The sequence below is a fragment of the Arvicanthis niloticus genome, chromosome X, assembly GCF_011762505.2.
Source record: "Arvicanthis niloticus isolate mArvNil1 chromosome X, mArvNil1.pat.X, whole genome shotgun sequence".
Taxonomy (NCBI): Eukaryota; Metazoa; Chordata; class Mammalia; order Rodentia; family Muridae; genus Arvicanthis; species Arvicanthis niloticus.
Window position 1 is genome coordinate 76,934,449 of NC_047679.1, and position 20,563 is coordinate 76,955,011.

The 20,563-nt window shown below is 32.5% G+C and overlaps 1 protein-coding gene across 5 annotated transcripts in view; it reads left to right on the forward strand.

The window, feature by feature from the left end:
* Diaph2 (diaphanous related formin 2) overlaps window positions 1-20,563 on the forward strand; it is a 629,631-nt gene that overhangs the window by 192,839 nt on the left and 416,229 nt on the right. For all 5 annotated transcript variants that reach the window (XM_076918875.1, XM_034485231.2, XM_034485232.2 and 2 more), the window contains 4 exons: window positions 3,046-3,110; window positions 6,126-6,230; window positions 10,774-11,088; window positions 11,626-11,740. In XM_076918875.1, the coding sequence (XP_076774990.1) occupies window positions 3,046-3,110; window positions 6,126-6,230; window positions 10,774-11,088; window positions 11,626-11,740 (600 nt within the window). The remainder of the gene's footprint in view (window positions 1-3,045; window positions 3,111-6,125; window positions 6,231-10,773; window positions 11,089-11,625; window positions 11,741-20,563) is intronic.

Consider the following 20,563-nt stretch of genomic DNA (forward strand, 5'->3'; position numbering starts at 1 on the left):
CTTTACTAAAATTTTTTAGTGATGTTCCATTAGAAACCAAAATGAAAATCATTGTCAACTCTAACTTGCATTATGTATATAAAGCCCCTTTAGACAATGTCATTTTCCTTGTTGTCTGTAATATTATAACATTGTTACAATAAAAAATTAATACTTGAAGTAGGATACAGGGTTATAGCAGTTAAGAACACTTCCTGCTTTTGAAGAGAAGCTTGACTTGATTTCCATCACATATATGACAACTTAGAACCATCTATAAGTCTGGTTGGTTCTAGGTCCTCTTCAGGTCTCTGCAGTGGTTGGCACTTTGAGCATCTTCTGCACAGACATACATGCAGATAAAAGACACATACATATAAAATAAGATAAAATAATTTCCCTTTTATTTATTAATTTTTTTAACACTCCAGATTTCCCTCCCCACTGTCTATCCTCTGACTGTTCCCTATCCCATACTTCCTCCCTAACCCCCTGTCTTCAGGAGAATGTCTCCACCACCCACCCACTACCCATCCAGGCCTCTAAACTCCCTGGGGCCAAGAGTCTCTTGAGGGTTAGGTGCATCTTCTCTGACTGAACCCAGACCCAGCAGTCCCCTGATAGATATGTGTTGGGGGCCTCATATAAACTGGTATACGCTGCCTGTTCAGTGGTCCAGTGTTTGAGAGATCTCGGGATCCAGTTTAATTGAGAATGCTGGTCCTCCTACAGGATCGTTCTCCTCTTCAACTTCTTCCAGCCTTTCCCTAATTCAACCACAGGGCAGCTCCTGCCCATTGGTTGGGTGTAAGTTTCTGCATCTGACACACCTACTTGTTGGGCCTCTTGGAGGGTAGCCATGCTAGGCTCCTATTTGTAAGTACATCATAGCATTAGTAATAGTGTCAGGCCTTGGAACCTCCTCTTGAGCTGGATCCCACTTTAGGCCTGTTGCCTGCCCTTTTTTCCTAAGCTCCTCTCCATTTCATTCCTGTAGATCTTTCAGATAGGAACAATTATGTGTCAGAGTTTTGACCTCCTCCCTCACTTGATGCCTTTCTGCTGGAGGTGGGCTCTATAAGTTTTTTTTTTTTTCCATACTGTTTGGCATTTTATCTAAGGACCCTCCTATTGAGTCAAGATAGTCTTTCACCTCTAAGGTCTCTGTTGCATTCTGGAGGGTCCTAGTTCTTAATAGCTGAGTAGTATTCCACTATGTAAATGAATCACATTTTCTGTATCCATTCTTCTGTCATGGGACATCTCGATTGTTTCTAGCTTCTGGCTGTCAAAAACAAGGCCCCAATGAACATAGTGGTACACGTGCTCCTCTAGCATGGTGCGGCATCTTTTGGATATATTCCCAAGCATGGTATTTAGTTCTTTAGGTAGATCTGTTTCCAATCTTCTGAGGATCCTCCAAATTGATTTCCAGAGTGGTTGTACCAGTCTGCAATCCCACCAGCAATATAGGAATGTTCTTCTTTCTCCACATTCTTGCCAACATGTGTTATCACCAGAGGTTTTGATCTTAGCCATTCTGGTTGATGTAAGTCGAAATCTCAGGGTCGTTTTGATTTTCATATCTCTGATCACTAAGGACTTTGAGTATTTCTTTAGGTGCTTCTCAGCCATTCGAGATTCCTATGTTGTAAATTCTTGGTTTAGTTCTATACCCCATGTTTTTGATTGGGTTGTCTGTTTTTTTGTTGGTTAGGTTCTTGAGTTCTTTATATATTTTGGATATTAGCTCTCTATTGGATGTGGGGTTAGTGAAGAGTTTTTCCCAATCTGTAGGGTGCTGATTTGTATTATTGACTATTCCCTTTGCCTTACAGAACCATTCCAGTTTCATGAGGTCCCATTTATCGATTCTTGATCTTAGAGCATGAGCCATTGGAGTTCTGTTTAGGAAATTTCTCCCTGTGCCAATGAGTTCAAGGCTCTTCCCCACTTTCTATTCTATTAGATTCAGTGTATCTGACTTTATGTTGAGGTCCTTAATCTACTTGAACTTGAGCTCTACTTCTTTTACATTTCAGTTGAGAAAACTTGTAATATTTTATAATATAAGCTAATCACTACATAGGAAATGAACAGATACTTAAAGTATGTATGTGTATACTTAAAACATAAATTAACACATTTAGATATTAATATATACATAAAATCATCATTGTATTCAATATCCTAAATGTCAGCTTAGGACACATCTGCTGGTTTCTTTCATACTGACTTTATTTTAGTTTAGTTTTCTCTCTCTCCAGGTTCTTTTTCTAAAATATATAGCACATATTTTCTGTGTTTGTTTTTTCCATGAAGCATAATTTTGAGATTCATTCATGTTGTATTTCCTGTTTTGATATTGTATTCCTTTATATTGTGAAGTAGTAGTCATGTATTAATATAAAATAATTTGCATTTCTTGGTGGTCAATTGCATTCTCTCCAGTATTCAACTGCTGTAATAAAGCTGTTCTGTATCATTTATATAATACTGCAACTCAGAAATAGGATTTTCTTTGGAGAAATATTGGGGTAATGTACAAAGTTTAGTCTCAGAGGGTATTTTCATCATGTTTATTAACTAGATGTTTATAAATCTAAGGTTTCTTCTCTTTCTACATGATACATTTTGTTTAAAAATCAGAAGTTAAATAAAATTTTTTTTCCTGTAAAACCTGAACTGAAAAATGTCATTACACTTTTGTCTCCTAGCTTTTTAGAGGATAATTTTGAGATTTTATTATCTTGAACATGGAGTCTTTATTACCTTCCTCTACATAATAATGTGTAATTTTTAAAAGAATTCTGTAGTTTTAAAAGTTGAATTATAATTGAAGATTTTTATTGCAGTAATGATTATATCAAAGATATTTTGGATAGTTGAGTATTCTTGCTTTAAGTCTAAAGAAAGAAATTGTGGTAGTAAATGCACATTATAGTATAGAATAATCTATCTTTAATGATAATCCATGTAAAAGGTACAGAATCATATACTAGCAGTCAAAATTAGTTGAAGATTCTATGTTATATATTTCTAATCATTTGTGATTCACCTGAATAGATGCTTGTGTAAACAAGGCCAAAGTTGAAGAAAGTGAACAAAAAGCAATGGAATTTTCAAAGAAGGTAAGACTAATAGTAGTTCTGATTTTTTAAAACAATAATTTAACCATGGTCAAACATAGTTAAACCATTGTTAAACCATAACCACATTTGTTTTTTACATGTCACTTTATAACTTGTCCTTTCAATTTTATAGTACTTTATACTGCTAGAGTCATATATTATATACAATATTGATTTATTTCCTAATAAGTTAGTTACTATGATATATCTTAATGATAAATGAAGTAAAATCACCTGTCTGATACTTGACATAGTCAAAATCAAAAAAGCTAAACAGATTTTTTCATTGCTTTCCATTAGCATTCACTTGTACTACACAGTTCCATGGAGTACTGGGAGAAACTTGGATTCCTTTGAAAGCTATGGCTTTTGGGGCTGTTGTTGAAATTTGATGGCTAGAATCTTTTGGTAGCATGCACGCTAGCATGTATCTCTCTTTCATATTGGTTTGAGATAGTATTAAAATAAAAGGCATAGGGGAAAACAGTGTTCCGCTATCTGACAGGAAGAAGAGTGCTTACATTTGCTCACTCCTTAAAGTTCTGACTTAGCTTGGAGATAAAATCATTTTTGCTATAACACTGGAAATATTAGAGTTACTTCTGCTCATTTGAAGAAATTATTTTTGTTCTTTCATGTCCTAGAATAGATAATAAGAGACTGAGTTGAACACAATCAGATTGTGTGAAGCTGTCACTGGTAAAATGTGTAAACTTTTCTTTTAAATAACATGCATTAAATTTCCATTGAATGTCATACAATCTCTTTAAATTTGACTGGAGTATAAAATTGGAGCACATAGTGATGACCTATCTTTGCAATTTCTTATAATTATCCTGAAATCATCAAGAAATACAGTGATAATTGCTAACAATGTTAATTGCCAATATTTAGAGTGGATATGTGGCATTGACCTAGTCGTTATCTATATCCATTGTCTTCTGAGTTACCTTAAACATAAAATAGTTTTATTTTTTTTACTTTGTCTTTGAGAGTTTTGATATTTGTATAACATGTTTTGATAATATTTACCCCTACCCCTAGTTTTCCAAAATGTTAGACAATAGTTATAAGATCTAATTTCAACATTTCCACTACTTCCCTTTGACTCTAAGCAAGCCACATATTCTCTTTGGACTGTGTTCTTTTCATAATTAAAAATGGAGTCTAAGATTAGGAAGTTGGAAAAGGACCTCTTAGGTTTGTAACATTCCTCTTCTGCATGGTCACATTTAATCTAATATTAAGTTAAAAGCAGAAAAATGTGTGCTTGTGTACATGGTATATTTGAGCATCATTATAGGAGAAATTAACTTTGAGAAAAGAGTTATGATTATTGATGTAGGGAAATCATATTGATTAAATAAAAACATACTGAAGGAATTCTATCATTTTTGTTCTGGTATTTTTATGTTTTTGTTGGTTTTTTTTTTTTTTTCATTTTGGAGACAGAGTTTCATTGTGTTCCCCTTCTTAGCCTAGGACTCACTATGTATTCCAGGCTGGTATACATGTTCAAACTTGCGTTGATCTTACTGTCTCTGCGTTCTAGGTGTGAGGGTTATAAGTAAACATTATTATGTCTGTCTAAGATTCCCATCTTCTCATTGAAATAGGAAAAGAAGATCACTGAAGGAGCTGTAGATTTTTCCCTCATGCATTTTTTTTGTCATTTTGGAATTTAGTTATATTAGGAAAGATTTTTATCAACCTCTATAAGGCATTTTCCAAGATATGAATAATACAATAACTTAGTGTTTTAGGTATGATGTAAACACTGTCATCCAGTCTACCCAGACATGTTTTTTTTTAACCTACCAGAATAGCATTCTATAATAATTTCCTAAGGTCAAATCTAGTAGGAGGATAGATATTTATTAATAGGGAATGTGTTGTTTTATCATTTCATACACTTTAACTATAGTACTGGGTGATAAGATCTATCACTTTTAGAAACAGAAATAATAGTGTTAGGATGATCTATATAAATATAAAAACAAGTTGAGTTGACATTCACAATAAAAAGTAAATAAAATCTTTAGAAGCAAAACCTATACAGTATTCTCTGTAAATATGAGTCTATCCTGTTTCTACTTGGAGTAATCATTGAAGTAGGAGGTCTGACATAGTATAGTAAATATACATACATCTTTTGTAGAGTTGGGACCTTTAGTACCTCATATTTTTTCTCATTTTCTTTTCTCCTTCCTTGTCTTCCCTTCCTCATGTATGTATGTATGTATGTATGTATATATATATTTAATTATTTTTTTATTGTGGGTCCTTTCTTTCTCTTCCTCTCAATCCCATTCTGTGTACTTTCTAGTATGTGTTTGCTCTGTACGTCAGTCAGAGAACAACCTGGAGGATTCAGTTTTCTCCAGCCATTTTATAAAATTCAAGAATCAAATTGAGGTTATGCCCTTGTACTTCTAAACTCAGAAACATCTTTACTCGCCTTATTTTTCTCTCTTGCATTGTTTAAAGAGAGTTTTGTTAGCCATTTGATATAGAATTTCGGGCTACATCATAGTACTGTCAGATATTGTGAAGTACTACTTTTCAGATCTCAATCAATGCAGCAATAATCTCCCAGTCCAATTTGTATCAATATTCAGACTTCTTATCATTGTGAAAACCCAATCTTTTTAAAGACTAAATATGTTTGGAAGTTGTAAATGCATTCCATATTTTTGTATTTCACTTTCTCCCTAAATTTAAAAGAATAGTGCCAAATCTTTAATAAACATTATTAATTCTACAATTGAATTTCTTATAACAATCTATTTTTTATAACATGTGAAGAAAGACTTCATAGTCCATGCATTTTTCCTCTTTTTTTAATGGAGAATTATACCTGTGTCAGTGCTTAATTTTCAGAAGAATAATTAAATATCTTTCTGAGTATCTTTCTAAATTCTGCATAGCAAAAACTGTACTACATATTTACTACATAATGTTTAAATCTTTCTTTAACACATATTAATAACTGAGCATTTATGTTGGTCATTGTAGTTTGATGAAGAATTCACAGCTCGTCAGGAAGCTCAAGCAGAGCTTCAGAAAAGAGATGAAAAAATCAAAGAACTGGAAACAGAAATCCAGCAACTTCGAGCACAGGTAAGGAAGCAAAATGCAGATTTGACGTCACAATGAATTTGGTGGTAGAAAATTATCTTGTTAGTCAGAAGGAAAAGTGTGATCAGAAACAGACCTTTAGATTGTTTGTTCACAGTTTCACATTTTAGTTGAAATAAGTACAGATTTGATTTTTCCAGGACAGCAAGTCATTTTAATGTTTGGAAATAAATAAGGCTTCATTTGTTCAAACTGCCCTGAATATTTTTACCAGAATACATTACATAAACCAAACTGTTTGTGACATGAAATTTTCATGATGATGTGAAAAATTGTGTGCTTAGTATTTTCTTTCAAAAAGAATATAGAAATGCTCATGAATTTTAATTATCCAAAAGGCTTCTTGAGATCTTTAAATCAAGACTCTCTTCAATTCAGAACCTAGACACTTTATTTCTACCTGCATTCCTTTGCACACATACAAAATACTTCCTAAGATGTCCATACTTTAGAATTATATATACACTCACCACATTTTGTGGCTTAAAAGAATAATATGGAATTTAAGAGTGTGCCCTTAAATACTTAATATCTAGGAGGTGGTGGTTGATTGACTACATCTCTTTCTAATATTATGCTTAGAAATTACTTCCAAAGTCCCTGGTAAGCTGCAAAGTATGTACAGTGGTACCTTTTTTACCGACTGCCCATATATCATTTATGTTCACTATTTGAGTCTTTTTTTTCCTTCCAGTATTATGCTACTGCTGTCTGAGAACTAGATTTCTCTTATTTTCTCATTTCCCAATGGCGAGATATCTCTGTGTTCTCTCTGCCCTTGGCAGTTTTCTCTGCTTTGTATTTCTTTGCACAAATGTCCCACTCAGTTTCATATGTTCATACATCACCTTTTAGTAGGTGTCAAGGCTTTTGAGTCTATCTTACATTTGCAGCTGTCCCCATAGGCAAGTCTTTTGTATTGAAATCAAACTCAATGTTTTTGATCTTTTCTCTTTCCTTAAACCAGCTCAGTCCCCATTTTTATTTGTTTTAAAATTTACCACTATTTCCTTAACATGAAAGTTTGTTTTGCTTGACCTTTTCCTGAAAAAGGATGTTAGTTCTTGTTTTATTTAAATTCTTCCAGTGACTTTTTCACCTCTTCATCAAACCAAACACCTTTCAGGTCTACTTCCATTATATTTTGCCCGAGCTATTATAATTGTCTCCTTTTTTTTTCTTCCCGCCTATAGTCTTTTCCTCCTCAAGTTCATGTTTCATGTCAATAGAGAATTAATCCTCATAGAACATTTCCAAATTATTATTATCAAAGAATTTATTGTGTACAGTGCTTGCATCTTGCATCTGGGATTAAACAAAATCTCCTCATCAGAAATATTAAAAGCCTTCTGGCAGGGTCTGCTTTAAACTTTACTCTCATTGCAGCCTAGATTCTGACTGCTCTTTTAACTACAACAACCTCTGCTGCTGTTAAATCTATTTTCCTTCCATTAGATCTCTATCTTTCTGGCTCTATACTTTTCATTCTGCCAACTTTCTCACATAATGGTTATAGATATTTTAATGATTTTCACAAAGTGTTCCATAGTCTACTAAATTGGTTAAACATTAAGTTCATGGAGATTTGCAAAATGTGGTAGCCTATTAAATAGTATGAGATAGCCTACACTGAAGAAACCTCTCTAGCTCATGCCACTTCCCTGACACATTTGACCATAGTATCTTTTGTTGTTTTCATTTTTATTTTTGAGACAGTGACTCAATTTGTAGCCCTGGCTAGCTTAAAACTCTGTGTGTACTCCAGGCTGACCTTGTACTCACAGAAAGCCATCTCGATCTGTCTCCTGAGCACAAGTATAAAGGGATATATTGCTTTGCTTGCCTGAGTATAGTACCTTCTGTGGTTGTTTTGTCTGTTAGAAAAGCCACCTTATGCTAGCACTCATCTCATCATGATAAAACTTTTCTTTCTTTCTTCTTTTTTCTCCTCCTTTCTCTCTTGCTCCTCCTCTTTTTTCTCTGTCTCTTCTTCCTCCTCTTCCTCCTCCTCCTCTTTATCCTACTTCCTCCTCCTCCTCCTCCTCCTCCTCCTCTTCTTTTTCTTGAGACAGCCTCTCACTCTTCAATGCAGGGTGGTGTGAAACTTTCTGTGTAGCCCCGATTGCACTGTCCTGCCCTAACAAGCTGTAGCGACTGCTATACTGTATTAAACTCCAGTCTGATTGTTTGACTCCTAATTATCAAATGAAGAAAGAAGTGAATAATATGACTTGATATTGAGAGGCTTCAAACTTGTAAAGCAAATATTTATTGAGTTAAAACCCTATGCACTTGTACTTTTTTTTAGGTCTATTTATATGTTGATCAGTACTCCTCCTAATCTATACCTCCAGTCTTAATGGCTTTAAGGAATTTAAGGCTGTGATTGTATAAATGACTTATATTTAATAGAGGAAAAATATTGTCTGCTTTTAAAATGTTTATTGAATATTTACATTTCCCTTCTGCATTAATTTTTTAGTGAAAAGAAGCAAAATAAATTGTACATCTCAAGTATTCAGACAAACTTCATTTTCTAAAATACTTCATGAATAAAGTACCAATTTTCTAAGACTGAATTTCTCTAATAATTTTATTAATCTTACATAAGAGTAAAAATCAGACTTTTACACCCTGGTGTAATTCCTCCGGATTTTCTGGAAAGAATTTCATTTCAGGAGTGGCAAGGCATTTTTGAGTATCCAAATATATGTATATTTATTTATATATGTGAATACAGAAGCATGTATATTTATACATATGAATAAAATTTGATCAACAATACTTAACATTGTATAGGACATAATTCTGCAATAATCTAAGTATAAATGAAAATTTTAAAGAATTTTTATAAATAAAATTGTTATTTAAATTGTTTATCCAAATTTTAGTTAATTTTTTTTATTCTGAAAGATACTTCATAATATTAAGGACAGGAAATTGTCTAAGTAGGAATTTTATGTTAGCCAAGATTAAGGACTTCTTCCTGCTTAAAAAGAAAAAAAGTATTCAGCATACCATGAAATTTCAATTAATGAAATGTAATATTTTGATTACAAAATGTCTGCTAATTGGTACTAATTATTTGAAATATTTTCTCATTCATTTTGTAAAGGGAACCATTGTTATCAGTGATGTTTTACAGTAAGAGAAGCAGAACAGAAATAGAACCACATGCAAATATAAATCCTCGGATTTGTTTTTTTTGTTTGTTTGTTTCTTGTTTTTTTTTGTTTTCTTTTTTTTGGTTTTTCCTTTTTGTGCTTTCATTTCATCTATGGATTAAATAAAAAAAAAACCATAAAATCTAATCAGAATTTTGATTTGGCAGTTATGCCCCTAAAACATCTTCACCAGCATCTACTATACTCATGCTTCTATATAAGCCTACTTAAAAGTTGGAAACACACAGCTTCAAGGAGAGTTCATGTCTTTCCATCATATTATCTATTTTAGTTATTTTTTTGCTGGTTACTTTACTTATTTACATTTCAAATGTTTTACCTGTTCCCTGGTTTCTCCTCTGCAAACCCTTCAAATTATAACCCCTCCCCTTTCCCTCTAAGAGAGTGCCCCTCTCCCACTGGAAGGACTGAAGGAGCTGCAGTGAATTGGAACACCATAGGGAGAACAGCAAAATGAATTAATGGAACCAACCAAGGAGTATATACATGGATGGGTCCATGGCTCCAGCTACATATGTAACAGAGGATGGCCTTATCTGAAATCATCTTGTTTTACACTGTGATATCTTTGATTGTCTGTCTGTCTAACTGTCTGACTGTGGTATCTTTGATTATCTGTCTGTCTATCCTTCTGTGCATTTATTTATTTATTTATTTATTTAGTTAGTTATTGGGCTGAGGATGAAACCTAAGGCTTCCCCATTTAATGCAAGAACTCTAGTGAATGAGCTATAGTCTCAGCCTTGATTTACGTTTGTTTGCATTTATTTTCCTTATAAGCATTGAGGGAAAGATGCGATCAAATGTCCTATTTACATTAGAAGGTTATAATAAGAACAAAATGAGTGATAGATGTAAAATATTTATATGCTTATATTGGTATACAAATGAACATTACTTACTATTGATCATTAGTATTTGAAGACAGCTAAATTAGGGGTACTGTGAAATACTTTCTATAAGCCTAATTGACTCCCAAAGGATTTGAATCCATGACCTTGTCATACTGTAATCATCTAGTCTATGTAGTATGCTATACATTTTTGGCTATATTTATAGTGGAAGCTATTGTTTCATTATGTTAGACATTCCCCCAAAATTGTAGAAACTACATACTTTCCCTCTCTTAATATATTAGTAGAAACTGCCATTATCTTAATTATAGGTTCTGATAAACTGGATAATCTGGACAGCTTAAAAAAGGAAATACAATCTTAAACCCAGAATACCTAAAGTATATATATGGATGTGTACACACACACACACACACACACACACACACACACAAACACACTTTGTGTTATATTTTCTTATGAGCATTAAACTTGTTTTTGTTTCAGGGAACTCCATCTGCAATTCCAGGCCCACCTCTACCACCTCCACTACCAGGTGCAGGACCATGCTCACCACCACCACCTCCTCCTCCTCCACCTCCTCCACTTCCAGGAGTAGTTCCTCCTCCACCACCACCATTACCTGGGATGCCTGGTGTTCAGCCACCACCAGCACCACCTTTGTTTGGAGTACCTCCTCCACCACCACCCCCTGGAGGAATTCTTCCTCCCATACCAGGACTAATTGAGCTACCATATGGAATGAAGCAGAAAAAATTATATAAGCCCGAGGTGTCCATGAAAAGAATCAACTGGTCCAAGGTAAGACTATAACATGAGGGCCTTTTTTGCTTTTTCAGTGATTGACAATGTCAGAGAAATTGGTTGCTTTGAGTCAGCATCAGGTAGTGTAAAGATGGTAATTACCGGCATTATTGCTTCCCCCTGTGGGTTTACCATCTTATGTTCACCTTGAAATGTATGACTAAGATAACTTACAATTACTGTGAAAAATATAGCAGCAATAATGGAAAGTTATATCGAAAAGTATAGTCTGGGGTCAATATTTCTGTTTTGGTCAAACTTCAAGAATTGCATATATAGCTTGATCATGCTAGCTCTTTTTGTCCTGGGAATGCTTTTATTTCTGCCCATCATGTGAAAGCTTGTCTTTAACAACACCAACATGTTGGGTAGCTTTCTCTATAGCAACAGAATTGTATGTGTTCCTATGAACATGTATGAGTGTAATTATATATATTTGAAATTGATTTATTGGAGAGATGAACAAAGGTAAGTTGTTGAAAAATTAAATAGGAAGTTACAACACAAAACTTATTAGTGTTATTTTTGTGTTAGATTGAGCCTAAAGATATATCTGAAAACTGTGTTTGGCTAAAAATTAAAGAAGAGAAGTATGAGAATCCAGATCTATTTGCAAAACTGGCCTTGACATTTCCTTCCCAGATGAAAGGTACCTTTTATTTTTACACATTATTAATTCTTGTGCCTGGTGTATTGAAATTCATTTCTCTGATAAAATGTGCTAAGGAAGTATGAATGCATTGTTGTCTCACAATGAACAGGGTCAAACATAAATATATTCATGTTTTAACTACAGTTTACTCTGTAACCAAAAAACATTTTCATTAGAATTTTGTTTTGCATAAATATTATTATTTAACTTAAAGTATAAATTTTACCATTATTTATTTAATATGTATGGTATACCTAATAAAATTGCCACTTTGCTGAGAAACAGATTACTTTGTAAATTTTCCATGTAACACAAATTTGCATCATGGAACACTGATATCTCTGAACTATATGGATGATATTGCACTAAGACTGGTGTTATACTTTATGTAGTTTTAATTGTGTATTATGTATCAACCTTATTTTCCTGAAAATCTCCTAGTTGTTATTATAAGAGTATGTTCTGAATTAATGTCTAAATCTGATCCCTTAATCATACCTTTATATGTATATACATATACATATATGTATATATATGTATACATATATATGTATACATATATATATAATATATTTAAATGAGTATCTTTGCCATTCATCTGACTCATTATGGTGTCAATTTGGAAAAATAGAATGGCAGATACATCAGGGAGATCTGTGGTGATTAGAGTGTTCAGAAGAATTTTATATTTAAACAATTGTCATTTGTTTTATTTTTTTCTTATTTGCTATGGTCATCTTCCAATTTAACATTTCTCTTTTAGTACCACTTATTCATGCCTATAACAAAATATCCACATAGTTGTTTGTTTTAGGATGTATATAGGAAACATAAACAAGTTTCTTATTTAATCTTGTGACTTATCCTCAAGGTATCATATTTTGTGTATGTAAATATTGCACAATTTAATAACAAAATTAAAAAGCTGAAAGTTTTCTGATATCATGTATTTTGTATAATTAGATACTCAGTCTTTTTTTTTCTAAAAACCTTGGCCCATATTTTTCTTGAGTTTTCTCGCTTTGTTTCTTTGGATATTTTTCTGTGAAACACTTGCTGTTTGGCATTTGTGTTGCATCCTACATGAAATATATTTTATAAATTACACTTAGCCTCATTTATACAAATGAATAAGTGCGCTTAATATTCTGTATTTTACAAATGAAGATAGTAAGAGTTGAAACAGAAGGATAAACCATAAGGTAGACTAGGGTGTATGTTCAATAGTGTGTGTGTATGTGTGTGTATGTATGATTTCTTTTAAAATCAACTCATTACAATGTAAGTTAATAATGGTTGTGCAATGTGTAGCCTACTTGAAAAAAGCTGTTGAACAGAGTTACATCTACTTTCCTCAATTATAATAAATGCAACTTTCACTGACTGAATTACCTTATCCATAATGCGAGTAGACTAATGTTTAACTAGGTAGGAAAATGAAATCAGCTCATATATATTTCAGTACCTGGCATACTGACTGTTTGGTATCTAACAAACAATAAGTGGTCATTAGGTTTTCTCATTTACTTATCTGATGGTGTGTGTGTGTGTGCGTGTGCACGCTTTGTTTTTGTTACTGACAATTACTACAAATGTTTGTTTGGTAAGAAAATTTCCTGTCCTTCCATGTGGTACTCACTAGAGCTAATCAGTTACAAAAGAAGTAATTCTTAATGCTCCTGCCAAAACCTAATCAAACCAGAATAAAACCAAACAAAATTATTGAAATTATGCACTCACTGCTGTGAATGCTGCCTCTCACATTTCCCTTAAGTTTAATTCTTCAAATTTCTCTGCAGCATTACTCATATTTTGCCAATTTGAAGTATTTAAGTATATATGATTTCAGTGGAACCATTTGGTGCCATTGATTTATTTCTGAAGGGACATTTCAGGATCAGTTAAATATCATAGAACATCCTGTATACTGGATGCAATAGACAAAACAAATTATGGTGACCCAACACTGATGCTTTAATTAACCCTCTTAAATATTGATTGTCTTCCTGTTGGAGTTCCTAGTTGAAATTCTTTGACATTCACAGTGCCTTGATTCATAATTTGGTCAATAGATGGCAGGCTTAGTAAGAAGTCAGCAGGAGGTTCTGGCTCCAGCAAATTTAAGCTGTCTTGCCCTGGCTCTCACAGCTTTAGGGCACCACTTTCTTCTCCATTCTACTGCTCATCTCAGCTCAATCAGCACCATTCTGGAATGAGCCACCAACACATTGTTTCTAAGACCTATTTCCAAGGCTGTTAGATTCAGTGTTCCAAAACCTTTTGAGAGCTACCCGCTACTGCAAGGCCTTTGGAGAGTGCATGTCTCCATTCTCACTAAATGCACTATAAAGCATTTCTAGTCTGTATTGTCAAGTGAATGTTTAAAAATTCAAAGTAGCTGAGAGTTGCTAAATGGAACGAAGTCTTCATGTACCAGTTTTAATATCTATAATATTTAGATCTGTAAATATTTAATATGTAAAAAATGTCATGAAATTATGCTTTCTGTGTGATCCGCTTATTCTTAGAGTTTTAGGGACTATTATTTGTAATCTTCCACTAAAAGCAGTTTATTTCTCTTTTAGGAGAGGATTATCTCATTTTATTTATTTAATTAGTTTGTAAAATACCTAGTATGTGCATGGGAAAGAACTGATTATTGTCTTCACCCTGCATCAGAAAACTAACTCATGGTCTATTGACTGAGGTAGGGAGATTACCATATTTTGTCAGGTTGGAGTAAATGTTAGAATATTGAACATTTATTCAAAAGCTGTGGGAACATGTAGAATTGGAATAAAATGAATAATACAGGACTGGTGCTATAAACATTTCAGTACAGTTCCAGTAGGGAAAGATGGAAAGAAGTCTTCCTGGATAGGGAATATCATTAGTAATGTATTAAAAATTTAGATGACTGAAACTTAACTGAATTTATTTGAACAAAGAATTTCACGTGAATTTTGTAACACCAAGGGTCAGAAGAGATTCATATGAACAGCAATCTTTTATTATGCTAAGTATAGACAGAAAAACAGAAATCAGGCATCTTTTCACATGTAGATGTTTGCCTTGTTTGGCCATTCTGTGATCAAAGCGACTCTGTTATTGGTGTGAATTCAGCTGGTTATTACAAAAGTGTAGATATTAATTAGGTTGAACTGGAATTTTAGAGCCATTTTCAAGCTTCTGGTCTCCTATTAACTTAACAGTGGGGAGAAGAGAAGTGCATACTGTGCTGAGAGCACATGCAGCAGCTGTTGGCTTTGGAGTGAGGAGACTTGGTGAGAACTTCACAGTGCAGAGTGTTGGTTTGCTCTTTTTGCATTAATGTGAGCAGAACCACTTGCTATAAAGCTTGTCTTTAGGTCTGAACATTTGCTCACAATAAGAGAATCTGATGAAATATAAGAATGAAAACGTGAGTTTATAAACAGTTTTGCCACACTTGGAAAGAAATTCTTATTCTATCCCCAATTTGTGTTTATAGCATTGTTAATAACTAATAAAAAAGGTCATACAAAAATTATGAAATGTGTGTAACACTCCTCTTCCTAGAGGATGAGTCTTCTGGGGTCAGATTCCTTCTCATTTCTGGCATGATATTTTCAGTGAGAATCTTAATTCATGTTCTTCATTTGTTTGAATGATGGATCTTGCAAATTGTGAATGAATATTACTAGTCTGGACATGATACAGTGATATTCTTGAATAGTATGAATTCTTTTATCATCTGTAAGCACTCTCCTAGTTTTCAAATCATATATTTTCTTGAATATGACATTTATGTTCTTATAGGCCATCATATTACCATGTCAGAAAATATAACTCAACATGTTATCTATATTAAGGAAATATAAACATTTTATATACATATATATATGTATATAAAAAATATATATCTTATGAACAGGAGAGCCACTGCAGAAGTCTTTCAGAGTGCTGGAGTCTTTCAGAATGTACATATCTGTAATTATTGGAATTTGTATATTTTCCAGTTATATTTTATTCAGTTAGATGATATTTGGAGATATATAGCCATACAGACTTTAATGATAGTGTTATTTTGCCTTTATAAAACTGCAGCAATTATAGATAATAATAATATTACATAAGAGTTAAAGTAATGATTGCTTATATTAACTAAAAATGAAATAATAATGAAATGTGTAGCTTATAACTGCTAATTCTAATTAGAATTTCAAGGGTTCTCTAGAGGCTTTAGGAAGAACAAAGATAGTGCGTGTTTGGAAGTTGTAAGCAATTTCTTTGGTCTTAATGTTGCTTGGAGGTAATATAAGAAATAAACATGAGGTTAATAAAACAGCTTTGTCGATAATATATTTTGCAATGCTGCTTAGGTTTAATAATAACTAAAAATGAGGTTTTATAAATATTTTAAGTAGAGATGAATTTCACTTTTAATACTTGAAATATCAGATTTTCATGGAACATAGTTTGATGATATATGTATGTACAATTATTTCATTTTCTTCTAAAAACATTTTAAACTGAATTTTCAACTTTGAATTTGGCTGGCTAGTTCTGAAAATATTTAATGTTGCTTTATTTCTTAACACACATTTCTATATTTATTGAAGAAATGAAATGACAAAAGAATGGTAAAATTTAATTTATGTCCATTTTCATAATACAGAAAATTTTCCAATTGGCTTTATAATAATGAGCTGTCAGTCTCATTGTGTACAAACTTTATACAATAGTGTTAATGTGTCTACAGATTAATGGTGTCCTACCAAACAATTTGAAATCATACACATTTATTTGAAATTTGAACTACACATTTATTCCAGTTCTGGAGATGAGAATTGTAAGTTGTAGTGGATACTTTTCCATGTTTTCTTACATGGCAGAAGGACTAAGGTTTCTTTCTGGGGTCCTCTTCTCCCACATGCTTCATCTCTAGTACCATCTCCTTGAATCTCAGATTTTAACATGGGAATTTAAGGAGAAGAATATCAACATTAACATCCAGTCCCTTTTAAATCCTACCTTTAATCCATGATTTTGTTATTTATTCATTCTTTCAGTTTCTGTAATTTGATTATCATTGTTATCTTAGCACTCTTTCCCCCATTATTAACACACCAGGAGTTTCAATTTGGAATTGAAGCACACTTTTTTTACTGTTATTTTTTAGCGTAAGATTAGGGAGTTTTAGAGACAGAAATTTTGTCATTCTTTACAGAGATGTTGAGATAGACTACCTTCTGCATTCTCAGCAAGGGGATTTTAAAATGGCTGACCTTATGGACTGCAATATAGATTTTTAAAACTTCTGGTATTAACACCATCACTACAATGACTACCACTAATAACAGTAATTATTATAACAATAGCATGATAATATAACATCTCATATGTCTCAATAGCTGTGGTTTTGTGAATCCATATTTTATTTAGTCGTCATTTCAACTCTATATGATTTATTGTTTTATAGGAATAGGTCTTGATTTTGTAGGTAATAAGTGAGAAGAATGTGATTTTGAGGCAAGGTTTGTTGTTAATGACTTCCCTATGTTAGAGCAATGAGTTTTAATGACTTTTCTGCCTTTAGTAATTTGTTCATTTTGTTGAATAGTTTAACAGAGCTCTTTTTTCACACAGTTAATGATGTAGTGCCTTTATATTGTATTATCTTGTGAAATGTGGCATCCTATTACCCTAGCACTAAAGGCACTTCTTCAGAGCAGGAACCAGAGGTAACAAGTAGTAAATTATTCTCTGAAGAAACTAAATTTCTTTTTCCTATGACTAAGTCGTTTTTTTTTTCTTTTGTCATTATTTCTATGGAATAGTCACTAATAAAATGGTGTGATGATTTTGGTCCTGTTTTTGTCATTAATGGAAGAATGCAATTTTGTGGCATTATTTACCCAATGTGGTTTATTAATACTTAGTGGATACATATGTAAAGTAAGAAATTATTTTTTATTTGGAACCTTTAGAGTTAACCTCATAATAGTATAGATGGTTTGCATTGCTTTATTTGCTTTTTGAGATATGAGCTGGAGCTTTTTCTCCCTGGTTTTTGAATTCTAAACAGTGTAAAAACTAAGCACAAAAATAGGTGTTCTTTTGATAATGTTTGCAAATGAAAAATTGCCACTCATTTTGAATCATTACCTATACTTGTATTATTAAATAAATTATGTTAAATCGCTTATAAATTTTAACAGTTTTATGCAAAGCTCCGTGATATTATGGAACTTTATATATATTAAATGAATCTTACACTGTATCTTGTATAAGAAATAGGAGCAAGCAGTTTCTGGATTTGGCAAAGTATATATAAGTTAGAGTAGAGAAATTCAACCTGACTGATACATTGAATATACATAATACCTAATAGACCTAATATATAATTAGTCCATTTTGATGTATTTAAAATTATTTATTCCTTTTAAATACACTAATCATAAATATGTGAGCATAACAGTTTTTAGTGACCTTAAATTATGTCCAATATATTTTATTATTACTATCATTATGCTAAAATATTTTCTAATGTCTTTATACGGTAATTACGTCATTATATGATTATTATAAATCACTTCAGATATTATATGGGAAATAATATATCCAACCAAAAATTGTAATTTTAAAATATTGTTTTATATATATAAAAGTTTAATGTATTGTAAAGCCACATTATGTTGAAGTCATTTAATTTCTACAATAATTATTATTAGGTTAAGCTGACTTGCATATCACTCATAACTCCTGCAATTAACAGATCAGTAGAACCCACATTTAGTGGTTGCAATGTAGTTCTGTCTAGCATGCATGAGATCCTGACTATCCTCTCGACTGAAAAATAAGAGAATACAAACACACACATACACACACACACACACACACACACTCACACACACAAACACACACCCCCATACCTTAATTTATTTTTTCAAACTGTCAAAAATCCTGGCCATTCTTAACCAAGTTTTGAGCTTCAGGATACCATACAGTGTCATGATATTTTTTCCTTGCTAAACCTCGGTTCATTTCACTGATTCTACTGTTGTATTCAGGGCATTCACATGTGAAGAACATTGTACTGATTGTTCAGTTTCTTCTCAAAGGTCTTAAAATTATCTCATTAACTTCTAAGCAATTTGCATTTTAACTCTTTCTAGTTCTTAGATTGGAAGCTGTTATAAAAATCTCTATCTTTCTGTGAACTTATTGTATCACTTTTTCATTTTGCCTATAACTTTTATCGTGTGACACTTCTACTAAAATAGTCTTCACAGTATCAATGTTATTCTCTTGTGTCCTGCATTGCTCAACTAATTCTTTCAGAAAGGCAGATAAATAGCTCTTTTGCTTGTTTATTTTAATTTTCTTAGACTTACCAGAGCTTCTTGCAAGTCTGTTGAGTAAATAATCAAAAGAATTACAGTTATAATACCAAACCTTATAGCAAACCTAATACCTATTCACACAAAATAATATTTTATATTATTTATATTATATATACATTTATATATTTACATTAATATAAATATAATAATATATTATTATAAAAATAATATTTTTGTGAATAGGTATTTTGCCTGAATGAATGTCTGTACACTACTTGTATGCAGATGCCAGAAGGTGGTCTCATTCTCTGGAACTTCCAGACAGTTGTGTTCTGTCATGAGGGTTCTAACTATAGTACCTTTGTCCTCTGGAATATCCGATTGTACTTTTAATAATGGAGACATCTTATTAGTTCCAATTTAGGTCTTACCTCATAACTCAGGCTACCACAAAAATTCATGATCTGCCTTCATTAACTACCAGTGAGGTTACAGGAATTTACTGACATACTGTAGCTAAATAATGGTTTAAAATTGTATGGTTGGTTCTCTATTAAATATAGAAAACATTCCTGAAGAAACTGGTTTTTTGGTAGTTTGTTGTTCAGATTCAAATAAATTTCCATTTCATGTTATTGCTGTTTGAAGAAGTATAAAGTACAATGACTATTAAAATATCAGAACAGTTTTGTGGAAATGAAGATAATTTTATTTTATAGACACTTAATAAGGCTGACAGTTACACAGGGTGGTGGTGGCACATCCTTTTTTGGAGGCAGAGGCAGAATGATCTCTATGAGTTTGGCAAGCTTCATCTACAGACAATCATAAGAAAACAACCTGCAGCATATCACTAAGTATATGTCCTGGGGCAAGGGACTTTCAGGTTAGAGGTATTTTAGTTTTATGAATCTCTTAGGCACTGTAGTCAAACTATAAGATGTAACTTAGGCTCTCATACCTTTTTGTCTATTCTAGTTTATAGTCTTTATTAATGAAGACCTTTAATTTTTTACTGAGCACAGAAAGTAAGCTTGGGTAACCTCCATGCTACATGACTTTGCTGTTCTACAAAAGAAAAGATATGGAAATCAGATGTATAACGTAATTTCACAAACTCATACTTTTTTTTTTTAAAACACTACTCGCTTTTCCTGTGTATGTTAAAGCTCTATTATCAGAAATCTCAATTGGAGAACCATAATCTCTTTATCTGTCTCACATGGTAAAAACTGGATGTTTTGAATTCTTGTGTATTGATATGTCATCTTCTTGCATTCCCTATATAGCTAATGTAAGAATTTAGTGTATATAATTTTTCTAAAAATTTTACCGTTATTTCAGAATTATAATATAGTTACAGTATTTTCTCTTCTTTGTCTCACTAATTCCTCTCATATACCTCTTCTGCTATCATTGAAATTCTTGCTCTCTTTTCTTTAATTGAAAGTGTTGTAGTCGTTGTTGTTGTTGTTGGTGGTGGTGGTGGTGGTGG